This window comes from Diadema antillarum, unplaced genomic scaffold (genome assembly GCF_040938485.1).
Source record: "Diadema antillarum isolate AM-2024a unplaced genomic scaffold, OU_Dant_1.0 scf00000045, whole genome shotgun sequence".
Taxonomy (NCBI): domain Eukaryota; kingdom Metazoa; phylum Echinodermata; class Echinoidea; order Diadematoida; family Diadematidae; genus Diadema; species Diadema antillarum.
In genome coordinates this window covers 434934-458685 of record NW_027270934.1, presented here as the reverse complement: position 1 = coordinate 458685, position 23752 = coordinate 434934, and the positions used below count along the sequence as shown (strand labels likewise).

Below are 23752 nucleotides of genomic sequence, written 5' to 3'. Positions count from 1 at the left end.
ACCTACCGGTTCTCCGGCATCCTGTGCTCTGTGGAAGTCACGTGGTACACAGCGGCGGCACAAAATCCATCCCACAAAAAAGACCGGGCAAAAGTTAGCAATTCACTGGTAACAATAGGACCCTACATGCTTTCCTCTTAATGGTAGGAATTATCTGCTACTTATTGTGTGGATGCCCCATTTCTTCCAAGCACAATTTCTATTGCAAATTCCAGCAAGTTTCATGTCCTTGTGGACAGGAGGTTGGGTATAAACACAAGCACACAGCAACTTTTCTTGCTATCAAAAACATGTAGCTTATCAATAAAAGGCTGGTTAATAGAATACACCTTATACCTCTTTATCCAGAAAGGGAACAGGGTTCTATTATCCAGTACACACAGCTGCTAAAGGGAGAATGCATAGCACCTGTGTGGGGGATATCCTACAGTGACAGGGTGCATCATACTTTCACAAGATCAGGAGTGATCAAAACTGAGGTGAGAATGTAGGCCTATGAGTTGAACGGAGAAAACCATCACACCTTCTGAAGGACAGAGTTATCCCCCATGCATTGCAAACTTTAAAGTCTTGACATGTTACAGTCACATTAAAGGTCAAAATGACATGTGGGATAAAACCCCCAGAGCAGAGGCAGTAGGGCCTATGGGTAAAAAGATGCAAGGCAGCCAAGAGATCAAATCACATGTTGTGAGGATAAGTTTCTGATGCCATTAACTTCTGACAGAAGTAGAAGTATTAGCATATTGAACCCCAGAAGACAGTGAAAGGAAGACCAGTTTGTGCCAAGTCATTAAACAGATAAATTTCCCATGCCTGCAAAACAGATATGGTATAAATTACTGCTAATATTGCACATTTGTCTCATCAGGTTATCAATGACTGTGAGAAGAGCAATGCATTCCAGAGTTTTTCTCCTTTACATCAGATTCTTAAGGTGATATTAGAGAGGGGGGGGGGGGAACTTTTCAACTTGCATCTAGAGTGGAGAGAGTCACTTGATACTCCCTGCAGTGAAGATTTGAAGTTCAGAAATAGCTCTCCACCCCACGTCTCTCTCCACCCCTGTCGCATGACCCCTGACCCCTGACAGAAAACAGCGCCCTACAATTTTCCAGTGCTAAACTTGTTGCAGCCTAACCAGCCCTGACAGAAAGTGGAGGGAGGTCGGGCAGAGTTACGTTACAAGCTTGGCACAGGATGGATTGGAAGAAGAAATGGGGAAAAATACAATTCTAGTCCATTACAGCCAAGAAAACAAAATTCATTTGCTGTTTGCCTCTGGAAGGCGAGGGAAATGCAGATTAAGGAATATAAACTCAAAATCATTCTTATTTGGAAACAGAGAACGGTCCATGGTGAGAAAAATACCACTATTGTATTCATATAGGTACACTTAAAAAAAGAACAAAAAAAATCATGTCATTGTGTCACTACCCAAGCAAGTTTGTTTGCTTCTTTCAGATGCATGGTTTCAGGGTCTTGGTGTATGTAAGCCATTTTTCTTTTATCATAATGCTATAGTTGCAGTTGTGCCTTTAGGCATACCTTTTTGTTAGAACTCTTTCAATCAGAGCCTAGGATATAGGGCCTATATACTGTGCTTTCAATCAATCCTGGTGGTTATATTTCAGAAATAATTCAGTAATTCATTAATCATATGAATAATTTGCATGGGAAAGTGTCATCATACCATGACAAAATCCTTACAGAGGAAAACTGTTATTGCACTTTGTTTTTATTCAATACTCTGATTTTCAGCAATATAGACATATAGAGAAAATGTCCCTGTACATGACAAGATTTTTTTTTTGTTCCATGACACTTGCTCCTGCAACAATTGCTCCCATGAAATATCTAGGTTATACGCTAAGTCACGCATAAATCTACTCACAAACACAACCCTAATCCTAGTCCTCACATCAACCAAAACTAAAACCTTATCACAACCCTAACCCTAATTCCTTGGAGAAAATAAGACTGGAGCAATTGTGCAGGAGCAAATGTAGTATCATCTTTTTTCTTTTCTTTTCTTTTTTTTAAAATACTTTCAATAGTCATGCCTAAAGAGCAGGGAGGGCACCCAACAGGACACTTGTGTTAACAATTTGCTCACAGCAAACAGAATCAACCGCAAAAAGCATGGATGTATTGACTCATCCAACATACTTTGATCTTAGGGCATCACCTATGATAACAAAAAATGGAACAGTCCGAGGACACTGAATAATGTAGTGTGCAGGAAATATGACATCTTGCTGCCTCTCCTTCTCAAGTAACTTATGCCAATTTTTGCCCAGACCACTTTGCAACCAACTGAGTAGCACCTTGCAAGCCAATACAAGCATTTAAACAAAATAATCTGAACTTATCCTGTGAAGAGCTCTGCATTTATACAGAATGTCTGACATGATAGAATCTCAACTGAAACTATGTGTCATCACATGATATCACTGACGGCATCAAATCTATATCAGATTCTATTAGGGACACATGAACTTGGCAAACTAGGTTGTCTTTAAACCTGTGAGGATCATCGTGTCCTTTTTACTACCAACATAGTTGCCAATCAGGCCTCCAATGGTCTTGACAGTGATGCTAAACAGTAAGACTTTCACTTTTGACATACTTGTGACAATGGCCATGTGGTCTCTAGGAAACCCAGGAGACATCTATGCCCAGGGTACCTCAAACGTCACCACTCATTTCTGAAGACTCACTTTGTGGTGGCTCCTGTTTGTTTACCTTGGCTAAAATAGAAGGGAATATAAATCCTACTGACCCTATTCAAGGTTCTGGCAAGGTGCACCACCGTTATAGGCGCTGTGTGCTCACTGTAGCATGTTTCCATTCACATCCAAAGAGCTATGGGGGAAAGAGGGGGAGGGAACAATCCAAACAACTGCCCCGGAAAACCGCAGTTCTAATGACAAGCTTTGTACAATCATGGAGCTAGTAGCTACATGGTACAATGCAGCTAGCTGCACGAAGGGATTTTTTTTTTCTTTCTTTCTTTTTTAACAGAGGAAGAGAAGAAGATTTGATATAACCAGAAAGGAAACATGACAAGAAGGCATGGGAGACGACAGAAGTGGTAATGACCGCAAGGAGATGGGTGAACATCCAGCAGACAGCACCCGACACTGTTTCTGCTGAAACATTCATCTCCGAGCATCTGCCTTTGAGTTGTCACAAGTTCTTTGCCCCTCAATATTTACTCATCAGCCAGGAAACCGCATGATGGATGGCAGTGTTTATTTCTCTTCAGCTCACTCCCTCCTCTCCTACCTATTGTTTGTCTGTGTTTTTTCTTTTTAGCTTTTTTAAAGGGGGGGGGGAGGTAAGGAGACTGCTTCCGGACAGCCAGAAAATAAGACTGAACACGTGGAAATTACATTTGATTTACAATTTGAATTTCCATCTTCACAGTTCATTCAACTGAGTGATGTTTAAATGCACTTCATTTCCTTAATCAGAGGGTTGCTACTTATATTGCAACTCAACCTGAGAGTTTGGTTTGCGGCTTTTTCATCAAGCGATAGGGTAATAACCCAACATTCGGGGGATAGCACGATATATACTTTGCCTGTACTCTTTTGTTTATATCCTGTTCTTGGTTCCAAATAGCAAGAGGTAGAGAGAGCCGTACCTTAGAAGCAAAATTTAGAGATCTCGTGAGTTTGTGCATGTGGCTCTCAGTTTCATTGCATTTGTAAAAACATCACACTTTTTTTTGATAAAGTAGAATGGCAACATGTACAATTCTTCACTTTGCACAAATTAAGTTTCAATTGTATTTACATACATAAAATTTTGATTTTAAAGCCACAAACAGAAAGATAGAGTAATTTGCCAGTACTGCACGGGATTCCCAATGTCACTTCTTGGACTGTGTCATTAATTCAGCATGCAATTAACCTAAGCTACTGCTTTGCCAGTTGGGAATGTCTCTCACCTTAAATTTCTTGGTCGGACTGCATGGTGCAACTTCCTCTAGAGAGAACGGCAGGCTGCCACCGCTGATGTCGATTCCCTCGTCGACGGAGGAGCTGAAGAGCACGGAGGATGTAGCCGATCCCTGAGCAGTGTGCAGGTTGGGATTGGGGTGAGGTGAGTTCTCCATGTCACCTGACAGCAGAAAACAGACGTAAGGTTACAACAAAGTCCTTACAGCAGCCAACTAGGATTCTCTCATCACGGTATAATTGATGCATCTCTCAAATGAACTTGAACATTTTACCATTCATTGTACCAGCATAAATGAATCACTTTATATAATCTGTGAAAGTCTATAGAAGTTTTCACATTCCCTTGAATACATGAGAACAGGGGGGTGTTTCATAAAGCTGTTCGTAAAGTTACGAACGACTTACGAGCGACTGGTGATCAGTTCTGATGTGCTATACTTATCAGAATTTCCATAATTCATCACAAGAACTGATCACCAGTCGCTCGTAAGTCGTTCGTAACTTTACGAACAGCTTTATGAAACACCCCCCAGGACTTCATGAATTCATGAGCTTTACAGAGATACAGCAATAAAAGTATATTCGGGGTTTTTTTTTTTTTGCCCTTTTTTTTCAAAGTAGAATGCTTTCATGAAATTTGGAAACATTAAAACCATTGCAACTGGTGTCTGAACAAAAGACATCTAACTCCAGTTAAGGTTACTGACTGATTCTATTCATGAATGGGCAGTTGCACACATACCATTTTTTTTCAACATATAAGGGTATCACACGTGATATCCCTGGTTACCGCAAAAGGGTTGAAGAGATACCATGTATATAGTGAAGTAATAAACGGTAAAACCAGACACATTCGTTACATGGAACTTGCTAAATTGGAGCTGATTGCCTTTCTTGCAGCAAGAACTGTCGCAAATTTCCACTGGCATTCAAACAATACTTTTTTTTCTTTTTTTAATGATTGAACTGTGACTCTTGGCTCCTAACAAAATTTGCATAAGCATTGTGCATGCAAAGATTCACTGTTGTACAGTATACACTCATTTCTGTAACAGCTTGAGATGACCAACTTACTGCTGGAGGAAGCTGGACTGGGCGTGTTTCTCGATGCAATATCCCATGTGAAATGTTGCAGGGTGGAAGGGGATGGGCTGGGGGACACATTCCCATAACCTGAGCTGAGGGAGCTTGCAGGACTCATAGGACCAAGACTAATCACACTGTCACCTGTAAGAGAGAGAGATGGAAAAATGGAACAATTTCAATTCATTGTTTTAGAATATTCAGTAGGCTTCATGACTACTGGAAACTTTCATCACCATTATTGTTTATCAGAAAATCCACTGTGGGACAAACATATTGAATCATGACTAGATGTAATAATGCAGTGCACTAATACAATGAAGGCATCACATTAACATCAAAATACAATGCACTGGAATTATAATGCATCACATCACATTTCAAGGTAGGTGAAATTTGGTTTCTTCTTGATGTAGAGATCTTCATACAGAGGATCAAACCAATCACAACAGCAATTTTACTCACAAAGAGAACACTAGGAGTCAATGCTCATCATCTTCATGTTAATGAGAATAAACTGAAGGGCATGACATCATCACACACTTCTCTCTTCCCTCCTGTCCCCTCCCCTCCCCCAGTAATTATCACTCTCTCCTTCATGCCATCACAAGTGCCTTTGTGCACAGCCTCGTTCCTTTGTTCCACAATTCTCTTGGAACAGAACAACCATCTGACCATCAAGGGGTTAATCTGTCCCAGATTCACAGAGCTGACACCATTCGCCCCTCATCCCTCCCCTCCCTGCCATTCTCTCCTCCCATCTCTCTTTCTTCTGTTTATACCACAATAAAGAAAAGAAGATGTCTGCCATGTGGGTCCATGATTCATTCATCTCTTGCCAGGACCCTGGACATCATCAAGAAGCCTATTTGTGTCTTGGCTTGACCAGACCAATGGTCACTCCACATCCATGCATCAAAAAGTAAGGCCTGTTGAGCGCCTACAGATGACCACAAGCTCAAATTACATCGGCCCTTGGTGTAGTTTGAGAGAGATTTGTCACGCAACTGACCAGCGGCCAGTGTTCCTTTCTCTCTTTCTACCTACCAACCAAACATCTCACAATTTTCCCCAAGCACGTTTTTGTCCCAGTGAGGAAATCAAACATCTTCTTTTAGGTCATCTCAATTCTGTTATTACATCTCAGACACAATTCTCTTCCTCTATAACAGCCATCCTTCCTAATATATCATTTGGCATCTTCCACTTCTGTATATCCCCTCTGGTCACTCTAATATCTCTCCTTCTCTCCCTTATCATCCTTATATATTTCTCTCTTTTAAACTCCTGCTTCTCTGTCCAAGGAAATAAAATTTCTATACCAGGGTACTTCAATTTACATCGTAACTATCAGTGCCTACATTGTCTAGATCCTTCTTCACCCCCATCAATAAAACTTGAGATAAAATTTATGATTGAAATTACATCCAAACTGTGACAGCAAGGACAAATGAATAATCAGAGCAGGGAGATGGAAATATTTCACCTCCATGATCAGAGGTAGCAGTCAAAGATTTAGCAACCACCAATTTGTGGAGAAGAATTCTTTTACACAACTTACAAGCTGAAGTTCAGTATTGGTGGTCAACCATGCCATTCACACACACTAAATAGTGGCATGTTAATTGTGATCCACATGCGAAGATTTTTGTTTTCTTTGCGCCTGTTCAGATGGACAGAAATATATCGCTAAGTGCCCTTTCCAATCAAAATAATTGTTGATGAATCTACCAAAAATGGTGACCCTGGTCCTTGTGTTTGTGCACTGTTGTGATGTGTGTTTCAAATGATGGGATAAAGGAAATCTTGAGATCATTTTTGCTCCAGCATTCACACACTTGCCACGGTGCAAATTATTCACTATTTCTCAAAATATGGTGATAATTCTGAAATAAATACAAGATTTCTTGGCATTTAGATCACAATGCTGATGGCACTTTTCAGTGAGACTTTTATGACCACACTGGTCTAAATCTTCAGATTTGGATCGCAATGCAAATCTCGCGATTTGCATCTCACTTTAAATTCGTATCAGTGTGAATCCCACTCACATGTCCCGAGTGAGAATTGTAGGCATGGTAAACTGACCACTAGAATGAGTAGCCAGGCAACCACAGAAAGGTCAAGGCTAAGAAGGGGGAGGGATTTGAGGATTCTTTATTTTGTGCTTTGCCAACTCCTTCAGACGCTTCCAACTGGAGTCTGAAACTGCACAAAATCTGCTGTTTCTCTCTAGATGTAAACAAGATATGGTTTACAGTCACCATCTTGGTTTCCAAATTTAGGAGCAGGTGGCATCATACTGACACAAGCTAGTGGTTCATTTTATTTTTTTTTACTAAAAGCTCAAAGTGTAGACCTACTTGAACAAATTACTATTATGAAAAAAAAAAATCAGTGGAATTAGTTTGGAGAAAGTTACTTCCAATAGCAACATGCATCTTGATGTTGTGAACTACAACACTAGTACAGACCGTATATTATCACTTGACTTTATGTTTAATTGAAAACTTGTGTAACAAAAACTTCAAATCCTTAAAAACAAAGTAATAATATTTTAGGGAAGGATAATTCAGAGTGCATGTGTTTACTTTCTACCATAAATCAGCAGCTCTCAACAGATGTTCATTCAAATGTGCTTAAAGGGTGTGTACAGTTCTGGTCGAGGTGTAGATTTATCTTTTAACGTTTTGCGAGATATCCAGAAACCACTCTATGAGATGTCAAAGAGCATGCAGTTCTAAGGGGTATCAAAAGTTTATTCGATGAAAATCGGTTTTGAAATGGTTGAGATATCCAAAAACAAGGTGAAACAAAGAGATCCTAATAAAGTTGTGGCATGTCGCCTTTTATTATTAGCACTTTTTTGGATATCTCAGCCATTTGAAAACCAATTTTCATCAAATAAACATTGAATCCTTCTTAAAATTACATGCTCTTTCATATTTCATAAGAGGCTTTTCATTATCTCACTTAGGATTGTTTAAAACATGAATTCCTACCTAAACCAGTACTGTCAGTCCCTTTAATTTGGAGCATCATAAGGGCTTAACCATGCTGTCCAGATGTATGGTGAATGAAACAAAAATATCCCCTAATCACTGAAGTCTTGGGTATAGGAAAACAGGCAAAAGGCTTTAAAAAGTCAGGCTAGATCAATGGTCATATTCAATTAAGCAATAGCCTGCATGTTGTAAAGGGGTTAAAAAAATAATATTTAAACAAAAATACACACGAAGAAAACGAAATTTGATGCAATCTCACCCCTAAAGGTGTTCAGAGAAATACAGAAACCGCCATGAAGGAGCTTTTCTGTGGGTAACCACATGGAGAACGATATTGATTTCTCAATCTGAGCAGAACCACAGCCTCACTATCCACTCAAAACCTCCTGGGATAGTCTGCTTTTACAGACCTGTTGATGTGCTTCTCACAAGTACATTCAAGTTCAGTTAAAGGCACAAAGGCACTGGCCAATATACCTTGACTTGACAAAAAGTAGAGTTCTCAAGTCTTCTGAAATCTGGCACAAAAAGGTCATCATCATCAGAGGTAAGCTACAATGAGGATACCATGTCTCATTAAACTGCAAAGTATCATGAGAGATTTTCTAACACTGAGAATGTTTGTTTGGTTTCATGTTCCTCTATCCTTTCTATCAGCTGTGACAACAGTGAAATACATGTACCCCTGACTATGAATGGAATTAACCCCCTCCGTGCCAGGAACTTTGGGCAATGTGTACAACGTTATCAAGTTTTCTATGCTAATCAACACTAAAAGCACACAAAGACTTGATGAGAAACACATTAATGGAGAATACCTTTCTTATGCAGTCTAGAGAAAGACTGTACTTCCATATTTTTTTCCTTTTTTTGGGGGGGGGGGGAGGGGGCTATTTGAAGCATTATTGGAAGATTTTTTTTTCTGGTTAATTTGCATCTCCTCTGATTATTTCATATCCTAGGGAGTTCGTTTTTTTTTTTTTTTTTGGCAGTTAGGTCTGCTTTTCTATAAAATTTGTTAAGTGCAAACACAACTATTCATGCAAAGAGGTACCAACTTTGACAATTTAGATACGCCTAATTCTTTTTAAAATTTTATCATTAAATATATGTTATCATATATCATTAATAGTACCCTATTAGAAGCCAGTCCCCACACAAGACCACTGCCTACGACCATATTTGACCTCTAACAGCTTCTCTACATACTCTTCACCTACTGCGATCAACTTCCCAAGGTAGCTAGAGTTTTCCATCAAGGCCAAACTACTGCACATAAGAAGTGCCCATATCATTATCAATTCCCTTTTGCCTTTTACTGACCTCAATAACTGATGTGTCTCATAAAGAGCTCTAGTCTTCATCCCAGCTGTTTTGGCTGTTTCTCTTGTTGGATGGCGTTTTGGAGAACCCATGTGTGTGCTGCTACATTTTGATTGCCATCCATAGTTGACAATGCCTAAAATCTTGCTGAAAACTGCATAAATTTATGATAGACTACCAACATAACTTTGTGAATGTTGCACAAGATATTGTGCAGATCTTCCCTGTTAATTAAGTTTTAAGCAGTTAAATCCATCAAGTTGATTCAGTATTTATGGTAAACTATTTCAGACAAGACGTAGGCCTATGTACACAAGGCAAGAGAGTTGCTTGAATGAAGTCAGTCAAATCATGATTTGATGTCAACAGACAAGCCACTTAGAAGGATTACATGACAGCAAGTCAGGTGACAAGGAATAGTGCCATCCAGTCACATGGTGTAATATTTACATTCATTTCCAGATTTATTGTATTGAGCAGATTATTACACATTGGTATGTTTCTTGCTTCTTTGAAGGAAAATTCCAAGTCTCAAAGCAGCATACTGATATGATATTTTTGACGTAATACGGAAGATTATGAATGGATTGTCTTTTGACAACCATAATGAAGAATTGTGTTATCTGTTGACTTGATACAGAAGTTTCTCTGACTTTTTTATAATGGCTTAACTTTCCTAAAGGTGGTAAAAAAATAATTTCATGTCTTTAATATTGAAGAGTTATATGATCTGAATTAGGTTCTCTTCTTTTGAATCACACCACAGGATGTTTCATAACAATGTAATTATCATAACTGAAGTTATAATCATGCCTGCCTTTTATTCTCTCTCAGGCTTCCAAGGACAGATCAATTCCAAATCTGTTATAAAAAGCATTAGAGGCAAGATAAATGTCACCAAGCAAACCTGCGGCTGATAGGGATCTCTTGGAAAAAGAAGGCAGGGGAACAAAGAGGAGAAAACTGTATTGATTGGTAAGGAGCTAAATGGAGCTGGATACGGAGAAAGGAACCCCGTGGTAATGAGATGAATGCTTTTGTACTGCTAATCAATGGTTAACCCAACAATAAATAATCAAAGGAGCTTTCTGACCTCAATGGCTTTGAATAAGACAACCTCTGGATCTCGCTCTGCTGGACAACCTTTCTTCATGACTGACTAACTGAGCTCATTCACACCGATACTGAACGTACACAAACAGGGTTCCTCGCTGCCGGCAAAACGCACCCTAGTCATGTGACCAGCAACAGGATTTTACTCATGTATTGATCACTGGAAGTGCTTTCTGAGAAATTCTGGCCCTGCAGGTCTTCAAAATAGCCTCACCATCACAACCTTCTCTCATATTTACATCAGGCTCTTTACTGACCGCAAGAAGCACTGGATCCTTGCATTGATAATAAAGGATTTTTCCTTGAAAATGCACTTTTGTTCTGCTTGGGTGACAACCTTCACTTTTAAAGCTGCACTCTGCACAGTTTGTTTACAAACAAATGTTGTAAGTCTGTGCTGCACAGATGATGGCACGCTGAAAAATGGTATAAGCTGGTAAACTCAGTTTACAGTTCATTCAACACCCTGATGAAAAGACACATATTGGTTTAAACCTTACATTGTACATAGGCCTATACTATATACTGTACAAGTATGAAAAACTCATTTCATACTCCTACAAGAGAACTTTGTAGTGGTAGTGGTAGTGGTACACTGTACATGTAGCAGCAGTAGCAATCAAGTTGTAGTGGTACAATAATTGTAGCTGTAGCAACTGTTGATGGTGATTGTGATGAATTAATAACATCATCGGATCGGAGTAACATGATAAAACTCCCTATAAAATATTCCTTCATCAAAAATTGCGCGTCTGTGGCAAGTTCGCACTTGCAGTTTGAGTTGTACCATTAACGCTCAACCCATGTGATGTCTCATGACCCCTGATGCGAGCGTCCTACATTTGCGCATTAGTCACATGACCATGCACCATGGTACCTAGCGGCTATGCATCGTACATCACAAACATGACAAAGCAAGAATATCGGTGCATGCTGCTTGATATAAATCCACAGCTGTGCCCTACGGCTATGAACAATGATACCCAAATATTTCTTCTAGCTTTAATGCTTTATACATACCTCTCATTTTGATCTTACAAACTCACACACATGGCAGATGCATACACACACAAACAATGTAATAAACTCACACATCCTTTCCACATATGTGGACCCGCCCATTATATATGGGATATATAAAGCAATTCTTATTTCTTTAGTGCTACAACACCAAAAAGCTTCTCTTGCTCTCACATGTTACAGCATGTCAACACAGAGTTCACTGAAACCTCAATAACTGCCAGTCATAAAACAATGAACATTTCACCTTATGGCTATTGCATATCACTTTGTTCAGTTTAGATTCGAACGCAGTGTGCTGCATTGTACATGGCTGAAGCTCTGAGTGCTATTAGTAAAATGTGATATCGCTTCAATGAAGACAATTCCTAGGTGAGGAATAACAATCATTAACAAAGCAAGCTCTGTCATGCATGAGGATGATAACCCAGATGGCCCACCACAAATTGACCTCTTGATTAGTTGACAGGTCAATCAATCGGACTGTTTGTTCATCAACAACACACTGATGGCATCAGCCATTAGCATTCCAACATGATCTGTGCGTGCCTAAATGTCTATATGCCCAGTACGTGTATGCATGTGTGTGTGCATCTTTTGTGTGCAATATGGACTGCTACAGCAAGTGGCAGCTTACTTCATATCAATTAACACTGACATTACAAATTTTTGGTCACAATGTACCACACTGGTCAGCAAACATAAAAGTTCTTGCTACTTATTAACATCACTGTAGTTCATCCATGAGCAGACTGTAGGCCTTGGTACATATAGGCCCTACGCAGGAAATTCAATAAGAGATTATATTATGTCTCCCACAAAGAAAGGAATCTGTGGGAGATGAATACATTGGCATCTATTCTGTTTTCCATAATTACACCTTTGTTTCCATTAATTGGTTCGACTGCAACTGTATACAAGTGATTTTCAGTCACACAGGTACCTTGACTTGAAGGGGGAAAAGGGACTCAGTATCACGATACACAGAGCTGAAAATCTTGTTCCATTTTTTTCTCCTGAAATGCTTACATTCTGATAGCCCTAAATTGGATTTAACCCAATTCCATTACAGATTTGGAAGGTCAGCCCAAGGCTGACCCTTCAGACTAGACACCCCCCCCCCCTTTCTAAAAAGGGGGAGGGGGAGGAAAAAGAAAACCAAGAAAACACTACATGGAAGGGCGGGAGATGAAGAAATATTCAGCTCAGCGAATATAAATACAAAACAGAAAGAAACGAAACGAAATTGAAGACACACTTCAGCCAACCGGCTATACCAACCTGAAGAACAAGTTGAACTCACACAAAGTCAATAGCTAGTTGGAGGTATTAGCCTTACATTCAGACACTCGGTGTAAACAGACTTTTCTGTCTTTCTTTGCTCTGTGGTTTTTGCATGCTCCATAACAATGTAAGACATCTCATTGGACACCTTCTTGGGATAAAAAATCAAGGTGTCAAGGGTTGGACTGACATGAGTAGCTTTCTTCTCAACTTTTAATCACTTTGTTGTATATTATTTCATTTTTTTTTTTCTGGGACTAAGTAACAAGTCCATATGTGCAGACATCTCCACATTTCTCCCGCTTTTCTGTCAAGATAGAGAGAATTACACATCAAGAGTGCTGGTAAAAAGTCTTCAGTTCAAACATTCCTGCCGGCAGCAGCTGGTAGTCTGTAGGCCTATATCCCTTCAAAATTTACAAATGCTTGAAGTAGTTTTTAACATTTTGCTAAAGGTTATCAAAAGAAAATGATTGGTAGGTTCCTCAGAGAATTGCCTCCACATTTCACTTGGAACATGGATACCTCTGTGATAAAACAAACCACACAGGATGTTGGTATGTAAGCAGCGCAATTTGACTTTAGGAGAGCCCTACGATGCTGCGATGATAGCTTTGAAACTCTGTGTGGGGAAAATAGGCCTAACATGTGGGCTGGAGTCATGAGCTTCCTGAACGATGTAAAAAGGCTGGTGACAAATGGTAAAACAGGCAGAAACATCTGCATAAAAGGGCAAAAGTGAGAAGAAACTTGGCAATGACTGGCAAGAGACAACAAGCCCACGATGCAATCACACCTTTGCCCAGCAGCACGAAGCCTTCACTGCTGTATCACTTTCCTGCAGCTTGTCTGGCTGCTGTATCATAGAACTCCACCAGCCAAGAGGAAAACGGAAAGGGAATGAACAGATGGGACAGGCATGGCAACATGGCATTCTCTGCCAACAACACTGTATACACCAAGCACACTATCAGGGACACACCTTTATCATTCCAGCCCCACTCAGGTTCAAGTACATTTCTTGCACTTTCAGTAAAGCACTATATCGTTTTGTAGAAGACTCATTTGCACGGATATAGTTCATTCTAAAAATAACTTGTCCCCGCAATTAGACAATTAGACATAATGTGACTAAAACTGTTCATGTACCAAAATTTACACAAATTCTCACAGGTATGATTAATGAGTGCAATGTCTTCTATGTAAACTCACTATATACCCATTTTCAAAGTACAAAATTCCTCTTCCAGGACACACCATGGATCGGTTGTTTGAGCAATGTTTGTTTGTTAGTTTTTGTTTGTTTGTTTTTTGTTTGTTTGTTTTATTACTTTTCTTTGGTAGTTTGGTAGTTTTTTGTTTTTGTTTTTGACTTTGATCAAATACTTACACCAAGGCAATGGATAGTCTATTCTCACTCACGGCTTAGCCTAACACAAGTAGGGATGAGTTGGTATAAAAAAAAAAAAAAACCAAAAAAAAAAAAACCACATACACTTGGGTTAGAATTGAGGGTCTGTAACTGAGACTGTGGCTTACTCTAGTGCAAACAATTCTTGACCAGACTATCAAGCTGAACTTGGTGAGTTGCTTTACTACTGGACAGCTTAGAAAGCTGACCTCTTCCTGCTTCCTTGAAGGTGACCCCATAAAAGGAATATTTAAGCCACAAAAAGATGTCAACCAACAAACTGCCTGCCAGCAAACAGAGAGCATTCTGGGTCAGATGCAAACAGCTGATCCTGACCTTGCCAAATCCTTGTAGAAAGCAGTGAACAACACCGGCAAATTTTGGCTCTCACAACCGAGGCATATGCCTGCCTGTGTAGAGCTTCACTACTCGGTCATCGTAGCCAACTTGTAAAGACACAAGCATTGCAGAAATATCCCCAAAATCTCTTGAATCAAGCACACTTTTAAGCAAGACAACTTTACCATATAACTACCAGTTGTTTTGCTATTAATGCACCAGTTTTACTGATACTTACAATTTTGCAATTTCACCTGACAGAATTGTAAGACCTTTGTCACTGCTGGACAGTTTCAGTGACAGCTTACAGGGGAATTAATCTGAAAACCACTTGACTTTAAAAAGTAAATATGCACAGATAAATTCTGCAAGCATTTACATTTCTGGTTTCCTGGTGTCTGGCACCGCTCAGATAGCTTTAGCTGCCCAAGGGTGTGTTCAGCAAATCATGATTTCACAATTATTTCAAATGATCTGTTTTCAAGAAGCAGTATCCTTAGAAAAAGAATATAAACATACAGTGGTATGTTCATCTCCTTTGTTATACTCACAATTAGAAGAGAGGACAAACACAATAAAAGGGTCAATAGCCTAGTCTCAAAATAAATGCATAGGGCAGAGATGACACAAATTGCTTTTTTTTTTCACACAAGGCCTTCTCATTAACCGACACTGATTATAATGACAGATCAGCATTATAGTCCTATCGAGAGTTATTGATTTCCCTGTCCAAGGGTTTTTATGGATTTCCTGAGGATGGGCTTTACCGCTGGTCAAGACGTGTTTGAGGTCAATATTAGCAAGGCCAAAGACTGTTTGAATGGTCTCTATATGATCAGAAGACAATCTCTCAGATTCAAAATGTCTGAATGTGAAAAGTACTGCTTTTGTTGTGTTTTGTTTGTCTGTGGGTTTTCTTTTTTTTTCGAGGGGGGGGGGGGAGGAGCGGTAAAAAGAAGTTTGCCAACTTGCCTTGTCATTTATAATCCCCTCTGATTTTTTGCAGTCAAAATTCATTGTTTATTTGAGAATAAAATGAGTCAGGAGTGTGAGTTTAATATTAAATCTGGAACATTTTCAATGAGGCAGACATCTTGACATACAAAACGATCATTTTGTAATGCCTCATCTCTAGATAATAATTCTTCTGAAGGGAGACTAAATTACAGTATATCTTTCCTGCCTCAATATGCCATATACTGTACATTGTACATTAAATGAGCTTGTGAGGGCAAGATTCTGACATCTGATACCAATCTGCAGCTTTAGATGAACTTTGGTTTGCCAACTTTGAATATTGAGAGAGCGGATATAAAAGAGGATGCCTATTACATTAAAAAATAAAAATAAAAAAATAAAAAAATAATAGGCCTCCTGCTTGCACCACATCGCACGCTTATGAACACATACCTGCGGAGTATATAAAACTGGGAAATTATAGGCCCTAAATCTATGCATGCTATACAGTATACAGTATTCAATGAACAAGAAAGCCACAAAAGGACTTACTTTCCCTGCTTTCAATTGACAGTTTAAATCAGTCATTGGACCATCAAGTCTGTGTCTTTTCAAAGTAGACACACAGTGACAGTTTCATGGACTTTGCACTGCTTCGATTTGTCATTTCCTGTGGTAGCCATACAGCCATACACAGTGAACAAATTTTCAGACAATCTACTTCAGCATTTATATACTGCCCTCTTTGTTGCAAGGTTCTCTATGGGGAAACACATTTACTGCCTAGTTTATACTGCCATCAAACAATAATGATCGTAATTTGGGGGATTACACACACACATACACACACAAAATACAATGACTACATCCTTGGTAATGGAACAGATATGGCTGACTTAAATCCTGTGGATATAGACAACTGGAAGTTCTTCCATTGGCATGTTTTTGTTTTGTTTCTTTGCTGTGGCTGAATGTAATTGACGTGTTATCAATACTCTCTTTGTTGTTATCTTTGTATGTTTGCTCAACATGTAATAAACTGTGCGAGTCAAAATTTTATGGAGGTTATAGGAGAGATATTAAACCACATTAACTTCTGTTTACTCAGTCAGCAACTGATGTTGACAGATTTCAGTTTCCATGATCAATTGGGTTCACACGACAACCAAGACAAAAAAGAAAAGAAAAGAAAAAAGGAGCTGTAGTGGTTTGATGATGCCATGTGCAGACAGTCACGTTCCTTCTATTGTTCGGGGCCGAGATAAGCCAGATTAGATATTGATTGTACCCTCTGAGCAAGTTTGCATGCACAGGGTTCCATATGTATGCATGCCACTAATTACTGAATGTGTGGTAGGGACACCTCTACTAATGGCACTGCTGAGAAAAGTTTAATGATAAATATCAATTAAGGTTTGCTAAATAAAAGTCTTTAAGCATTACTTCAATGGGGAGGAATTGTACAATGGTTGTACATAGTAAGGCTCTTTGTTCATAGATACTTCCACAAATCGCATACAATCTACAAACTACAAAAGATGCACTTCTTTGAACGACTGCTCTATTCACAAGCACTTTCAAGTTACCTGTGTATTCATACATTTCTATGGTAGATGTACACAAGTTTCTTTAAATGCAGGATATATATGCATAACAGTGTACTTCATTACAGTACTATGTACAAATTTGGCAAACTCAAAACTCAATTTCAAACTCAATTTCAAAAGAAACTGTCCATAACAACATGTAGCTCTTAAGCCGACCAACACTGCTATATCTTTTTTTTATCAAACCATGATAATTTCATTCACAAAATACTAAAATTCAGATACACTCTAAATTCTCTAGCAAAAAAAAAGAAAAAAAAAAGTTGAAGACCCAGTAGGTGTGGGAGAGAAGGGTTCCCCATTGAATCAATGTGGTTCATTTGAAAACTACGACTAAAGCAAGCCTGCTGGAATAGAATTGCTCTTTTATAGCAAATAATCCATGTGCATCGACGTGTACTCCCATCAGTAACTTTCAACTCCAGTCAAGATTGGCTGTGTGTGTACCTACTAAACTTGTGTATATGGAGATCAGTGATAAAGTTGTTCATAATATGCTACCGGATTTCCAAATATATCCAAGTTGGGCCAGCTTCCCATTGCATGATCTCCCCATGCTATCATTTGAACATCAGGTCTTTAATACGAACTGCAAGACAAGCCCAAGCCATGAACAAGTATACAATTTTTCTGTGATAAGGCAGCTGTTGTTTATCTCTCCCCACACCTGTACCCCCACCCCTACCATATCAGTATGTCATGGCATCAGTCTTACTCTTAGGGTAGGGAGGTCCAGTCGTTTCAATGGTTAGACCAAGTAAAGATGGTCTTCCCTTTGATTGGTGCATGGATGTATCAAATTGTCCCAAGATTACTGATCCGTGAAATAAAAAAAAAAACCCACAGCCTGGACGTGAGGCTAGTCTCTCTCCCTTCGTACTGATTGATTCCTATTTGCATACAATCATCCAGCTAGAGCCAAGCGGTTCATCAGCTTTCAGTTCTTTTCTAACACTAGGTATCGGTACCTGAACCCTTGCTCGCTTGACACAGGCGGTCAAGATGAAACAGATTTGTCTGTCTGGATAGCCTAGTTCACAGTTACAGTTGCCTTGAATGACCCGACGCATTCAACTTTAGAGTCACGGATGGGTTATAATCAATGCATATATCTCAGCTATCAAAACCAATAAAGTTATTCCAAATACGAGTAGCCTCTCGCTGGTGTTGACGAAAATGCATGTCTGCAATGCTGCATGAGTCATGAGAAGAGTATGTATGCTTTATCAAGGTTACACTCAGTTCATCAGAGAGAAAAATAAAGCACTGGGGATTTTTTTTTTTTTCTGTTCATGACTCTTACTATCCTTATGTGCTTTCAAGTACAGAAACTGTTTTGAAATAGACAAATTTCAATCACTACTTGTGACGTATGCGTATCTTGGATTAGATCAAAAGCTTTCTACAATACATTAATAAAGAAGAAAGGGAAAACACTCATAATCAGAGAAATATTTTTGTCTGAAACTGTGCTGCCCTAACAACAGGACTTCACAGTGTAGAACCAACCTCTTACAGTAATCTGTTGAAGTGCTTCCCTCAGCATGGAATCCCGTAATTCCTGTCAAGTTCTGGCAGCAGGTGGCCCATTTTTCCAATCAAAGTTCATTGCCCAATTCAACAAATCCTTTGCTTATTTGTCACCCAGTGCAGGACAGATTGTACCACTACTTGAGCATTGACTGGCCAAGCAGTATTTGCTCACTGTCAGAGTAGAGTTATCGTGCACTCTGCTCCTTACCAACACGTATGAGGAAAAACAAACGAAAGAGAGCAAATATTGTGCTTGAAGGAAGCAAGAGACTTAAAGGGACTGAAATTTTTATCGGCAAGTCTCGAAGTTATGAGCAAGAATATTGTGGATTTTCTACAGCCAGACAATATGCCTCAGATTTCAGAGTACACACTGTAGGGGCTTGATTGCCTGTGACTGTGACTTCAAGCTGATTATGACAACATGCTGCAGTGTTCAGCATTTGTTTACCCCATGAAAACGGTCCCTGTCCACTACATTTTGCCAAGTTATTGTCCCAATACTACAGTTTCTCAACAGCTCTTCTGATGATTCTTGAGGTGCACTTAAATAATATCAAGGGGCTCTTAAAAGTTTAATACCAGAACTTTAGCCTTGACCCAAAGCTGTCAAGGCTCAGCGCTATCTTCATTGTGATACTGATAGCACTTGAATGGGGAAACCACGCACTTCCTGGCAAGCTTTTGTGTCATGTGTGCTTGATTTAAACAAACAGAGATCAGGAAAATGAAGATGCCTTGTGTACCAACCAATATGTGAGGGAGTAGTGTGTTGTTTTTCAGCAGGCACAATGCATACATACCAGTACGTATGTCTTGGTGATAAGGCAGACAGGAACAAATAGTATCTGCTCACTTTCATCATGCCAGATGAAATGTTTCAAAGTGAATTTTTGAAATCATTGGAGAGGATTGCAATCAACAATAAACCTAAATTTTGCCACACAAGCCTTGTGTGTGTGAGATATGTTTTTGAAAATTTAGGAGGCAAAATATTCACTACTGGGTTCACATTATCAATTAAATTTTGTGTGAATTGTTTTATGTTCCCTTCATACACACTTCCACTCAAAGTTCATTGTCAAGATTCACCGCCTTAGCCATGTCAAGATGTTCAGCATCACATTCACAGGCCAGAGGAACACCTGATACTGTAAAAGTGGATATTTTCGCGCGACTAATTTTTCGCGCTTGGCCGGGTGAGAAGAGTTTCGCGTGTTTTTAATTCCGCGGAATCAAGACATCAAGCACAGGAACATTATGGCAAGCAAAAATATCCGCGTGCTTTTATTTTCGCGCTAGTTTCTGGTTGCACGAAACGCGCGAAAATTTCAACACCACGAAAATTTCCACTTTTACAGTATAGAAAATGTGTCAAGAACACGTCCCTTTCATTTGTAGTGTTTATATCAAATCGTCATTAGCCTTTCATGTTTCAGTCATGATTATCACAACTCTCGTCATCACTATGGATTCACTAGCATCATTATAAGAGAAGGGTCTAAAATGCAGACTATCACACCCAACTCATCCTGAAGCTCATGGTCTCCATGTTATCCCAACTCACTAACACCATCATCAGCATCATCATTCCTCCTACTCACCTGATGGGTTTCTCTCTCGGTGGACAAGGGGACTTCCTGTTCCACACAGACTCGTCAAGACCATGGCTGCCATGACGTCATCCATTGGGGGCTCTGTCTCTTGCACCTTCTGTGATTTGGCACTGTGGACAGGAAAGAAGATGATCACCCACTTAGTAAATCTAAAGGTCTTGTCTGATCCACCCTGTCATTGACCTTTCCTAGCTCTTTCTCTCCCTCTCTCTCTCTCTCTCACACTCACACACACACACACACATACACACACACACACAGACAAATGTATGAACCATTGAGATGTGTCTATCAATTACAGGGTACCATATTTGTGGGTAAACTCAGCCCCTACATGATACCATTTACAACTTACAAGGGGCCTAAGTTTACCCCTTTAAGACCAAGTTTACTCACAAATATTGTAGGCCTACGGTATTAAGCCCTGAAGTCTTAAATTTAAAAAACAAAAATGCCCAAAAGATCTCCATTCTCTAGATCTGTAGAATTATCACACACACATATTTCCTCACTTCTGAAAAACACTGCCATATAAGCCCAGATCCTCACACTTAATATAAATATTCTCTATTTCAGGATTCCAGTGCTCCATATCATGACATTACTGAAGCCACAAACAGACCTAAATTTACTACGGTAGTAGGCATTCTCTCAGTGGTATAGGCCCTTATCAAGAATACACCGTAATTCTCAACTCAGTTAACGCAATCAGCGAAGGGCGATTCTGATATCAAACCTTAAACTTTTGCTATATGGATACCAATCAATATCTACATTGTTGCATTACAATCCTCCATTTCTTAACTGTTTGTCGTCATAACCGGGCTTCGCCAACTGGCCAAAGATCGCAAATACTGTACTAGTAAACTCTTTGTTTGCTTTCTCCGGACGGAATCAACAGAATACTACGTATCGACATCGAGAGACTCTAAAATTGCGACATCAAAGACAGGAAAATTGCGTGCTTACTGCCCAGATCAAATAGCGCACATAATTCACGAAGAGACCGCCTTGTTGTTGCGACTTGAGCCACGAGTCGGCCGCTGCTTGCTGCGTAATCGCGCTATGAAATCAATGCGCGCGCAATAGCAAGCACTTCGTCATACCAGGGAGGTGAGAGGAAAAAAAATTCTCACAAAGGTAAACAAAGACCACGTGGTGGGGAAAACACACGTAGACCATTTGGGGCGCAGTCACTTCATCGATTCAACTCATAAACAACCCACATTACGGAACACTATGCAGAGTTTTTCTCGTGAGGGTGTTTGTGTATATATAATGGTTGTATGTGTGATTTCGATCTCGAGACAGTGAGTTTCCCGAGAGGGAGAAAAACAAAATCATGGTCGCTGCGGCCACATCTCGCCTCTCGAGTCTCGGTATCTTACGACCAGTGTATTCATAACAATTTTCGCTTTGTTTTGTACATCACAAGCAAATCACAACAATTTGTTTCTTTTTTAAGATACTTTCCTATATTGTCTGCAAAACGAAGGTGCGATGAAAAGATCGTTGGATATTCCATGTCAGGTCAGGGCCAAGTGTATCTATGGCCGTAATGTAAGGCAATACAGATGACGGCGATCGTAAACAGTTATTATTTTGCTTAATAAGTATACTGAGTATTATAACATCGTACTGCCGTTGGCAATTAGCAATTATTACTCATAGATTCATTAAATTCTTTTAACACATCACGAGGGAGACCTTTAAGAGGAATAAAAGCGAAACATGATTTTATACCAAATGATAATGTCGATCAATCCATTGTAAGGTCAGATCAAGACAAGCTAATTTTGGGCTGCCAACTTGGATTGACTTTTATGTTCAAAGTTATTCATAGGCAATGCATTGCATTCGTTGTTTTTGTTATCACATCTTATCCGCTAGCGCTTCGCCAGCTACTCGTAAAGGCCACAAGCAAGAAAACAACCTTGCCCCTTTGTACTTCAAAGCAAAATACACCCCTATAGCATGACCGACTTGCTGAGTTATAAAGCGCCAAGATGAGCATGTTTGACACATACACACACACACACACACACACACACACAGAAGAAAAAAAACCGGGTGAATTGGCGATGATTAGTGTGTGTGAGGAACATTCCTAAAGGAACTTTGCCGGTTGGCACGAAGCCAGCGATTAATCAAACTGCGACATCTCCAGATTCGGCCTGTTCTCAAATTCTTTTCATTTTGACTGGCTCCTTTGCCTCATTGCAAACACCCCCAAAAATCCGCTCCTGGCCATATTAACGAGACGAAACAACATCAATAGCAAAATGGTTCCAAGCGAATAACGTTTCACAAACATACAGTGGTGAAATTCTAATCCCATTAAGACATTCATCTCGAATTTCAGTAGGCATTTCATTGCAAGCCGAGAGTGAAAATCTCACAGCACATTTATATTTTGATGTGCGCATTTTGCCGGCCGGCCAGCCGGCCGGTGATTTCCAACAAGCAGATTTCGCAATCGTCTTCGTTTGTTGTTGTCGGACCCAATAGTTTAGCCTACGCCGAACCATGGAGCTACTAGCTCCATGGCCGAACAGAGGGCTGAGGGACAAACAATGCTCGTTTGCTGGCGACTTTGTCCATTTCCCGACTTTGGAATGAGGTTAGTGATGACACAGTCAAATTTCTATTTCTATACGATAATGAAGCTGTCAAGTTCTCCGACAAGAAACGTCTTAAACATTTCGACTCCAGGAAGTTCACGTCTCCTTTGAAAGAAATACGCTCAATAATACAATTGACATTTTGCACTTTATTACCAACAATGGCAGGTCTATTGCAGTTTTAAGACGTTGATGATAACCATTAACATCTAAATCAGTGCTTCCACATCCCTCTATCATTGTGTGCTCGTGTAAACTGAGCAGAAGGCTAAACAAATGGAGCTACAACGGCTCCATGTTAAAACCATAAAACAACCCTAAACAGCCATACAAAATGAGACTGTTATACTATTTATTATGTTCACTTGCTTGAAACCAATGCCAAGCTAATAATGAAGGACTGAGATGGGTGTGATGTTGTCATCGGCCAGGAAACGGCCAGTTGCTTGCCAAACTCGCCCTGTTTTACGCTTTCTTTTTCATTACCGTGCCTTCCTTCCCTCATTCAGCCATGCATTTAAATGTTTTCTTTCTCCTTAAACCACTGTACTTTCACGCAATCAAGCATGCCCGAAGATAACATGCACATACGATGTATTCCGTAACTCCTCCTCTGCCTTCCCTACCTCTCCCTTCCTTTCTTGTCAATATTGTTTACGATCTATGAATGAGGGGGCCCGCGACAGGGAGCACAGACTGTACATGTTTATCTTTTGCGGTGCACCAGTAGCACGCTTCTTGGATTCATAGCAAGTTGAGCGCTTCGGTTATGGTTAAAATATGAATGGCGTGGCCTCAGTAATCTGTTCAGCAGGTGAACTGCAGGATTCAAATAGATAAAAAATTCCCTGAAACATAATACTACAAATAAT

The 23752-nt window shown here is 39.7% G+C and overlaps 1 protein-coding gene across 1 annotated transcript in view; it reads right to left on the bottom strand.

Annotated features, from left to right (window-relative positions):
• The window catches only part of LOC139714853 (zinc finger protein 704-like), a 55933-nt gene that overhangs the window by 30874 nt on the left and 1307 nt on the right, over window positions 1–23752 (bottom strand). The window contains 3 exon segments of the mRNA XM_071626503.1: window positions 3956–4128; window positions 5043–5195; window positions 20248–20369. Of these exon segments, the coding sequence (XP_071482604.1) occupies window positions 3956–4128; window positions 5043–5195; window positions 20248–20369 (448 nt within the window).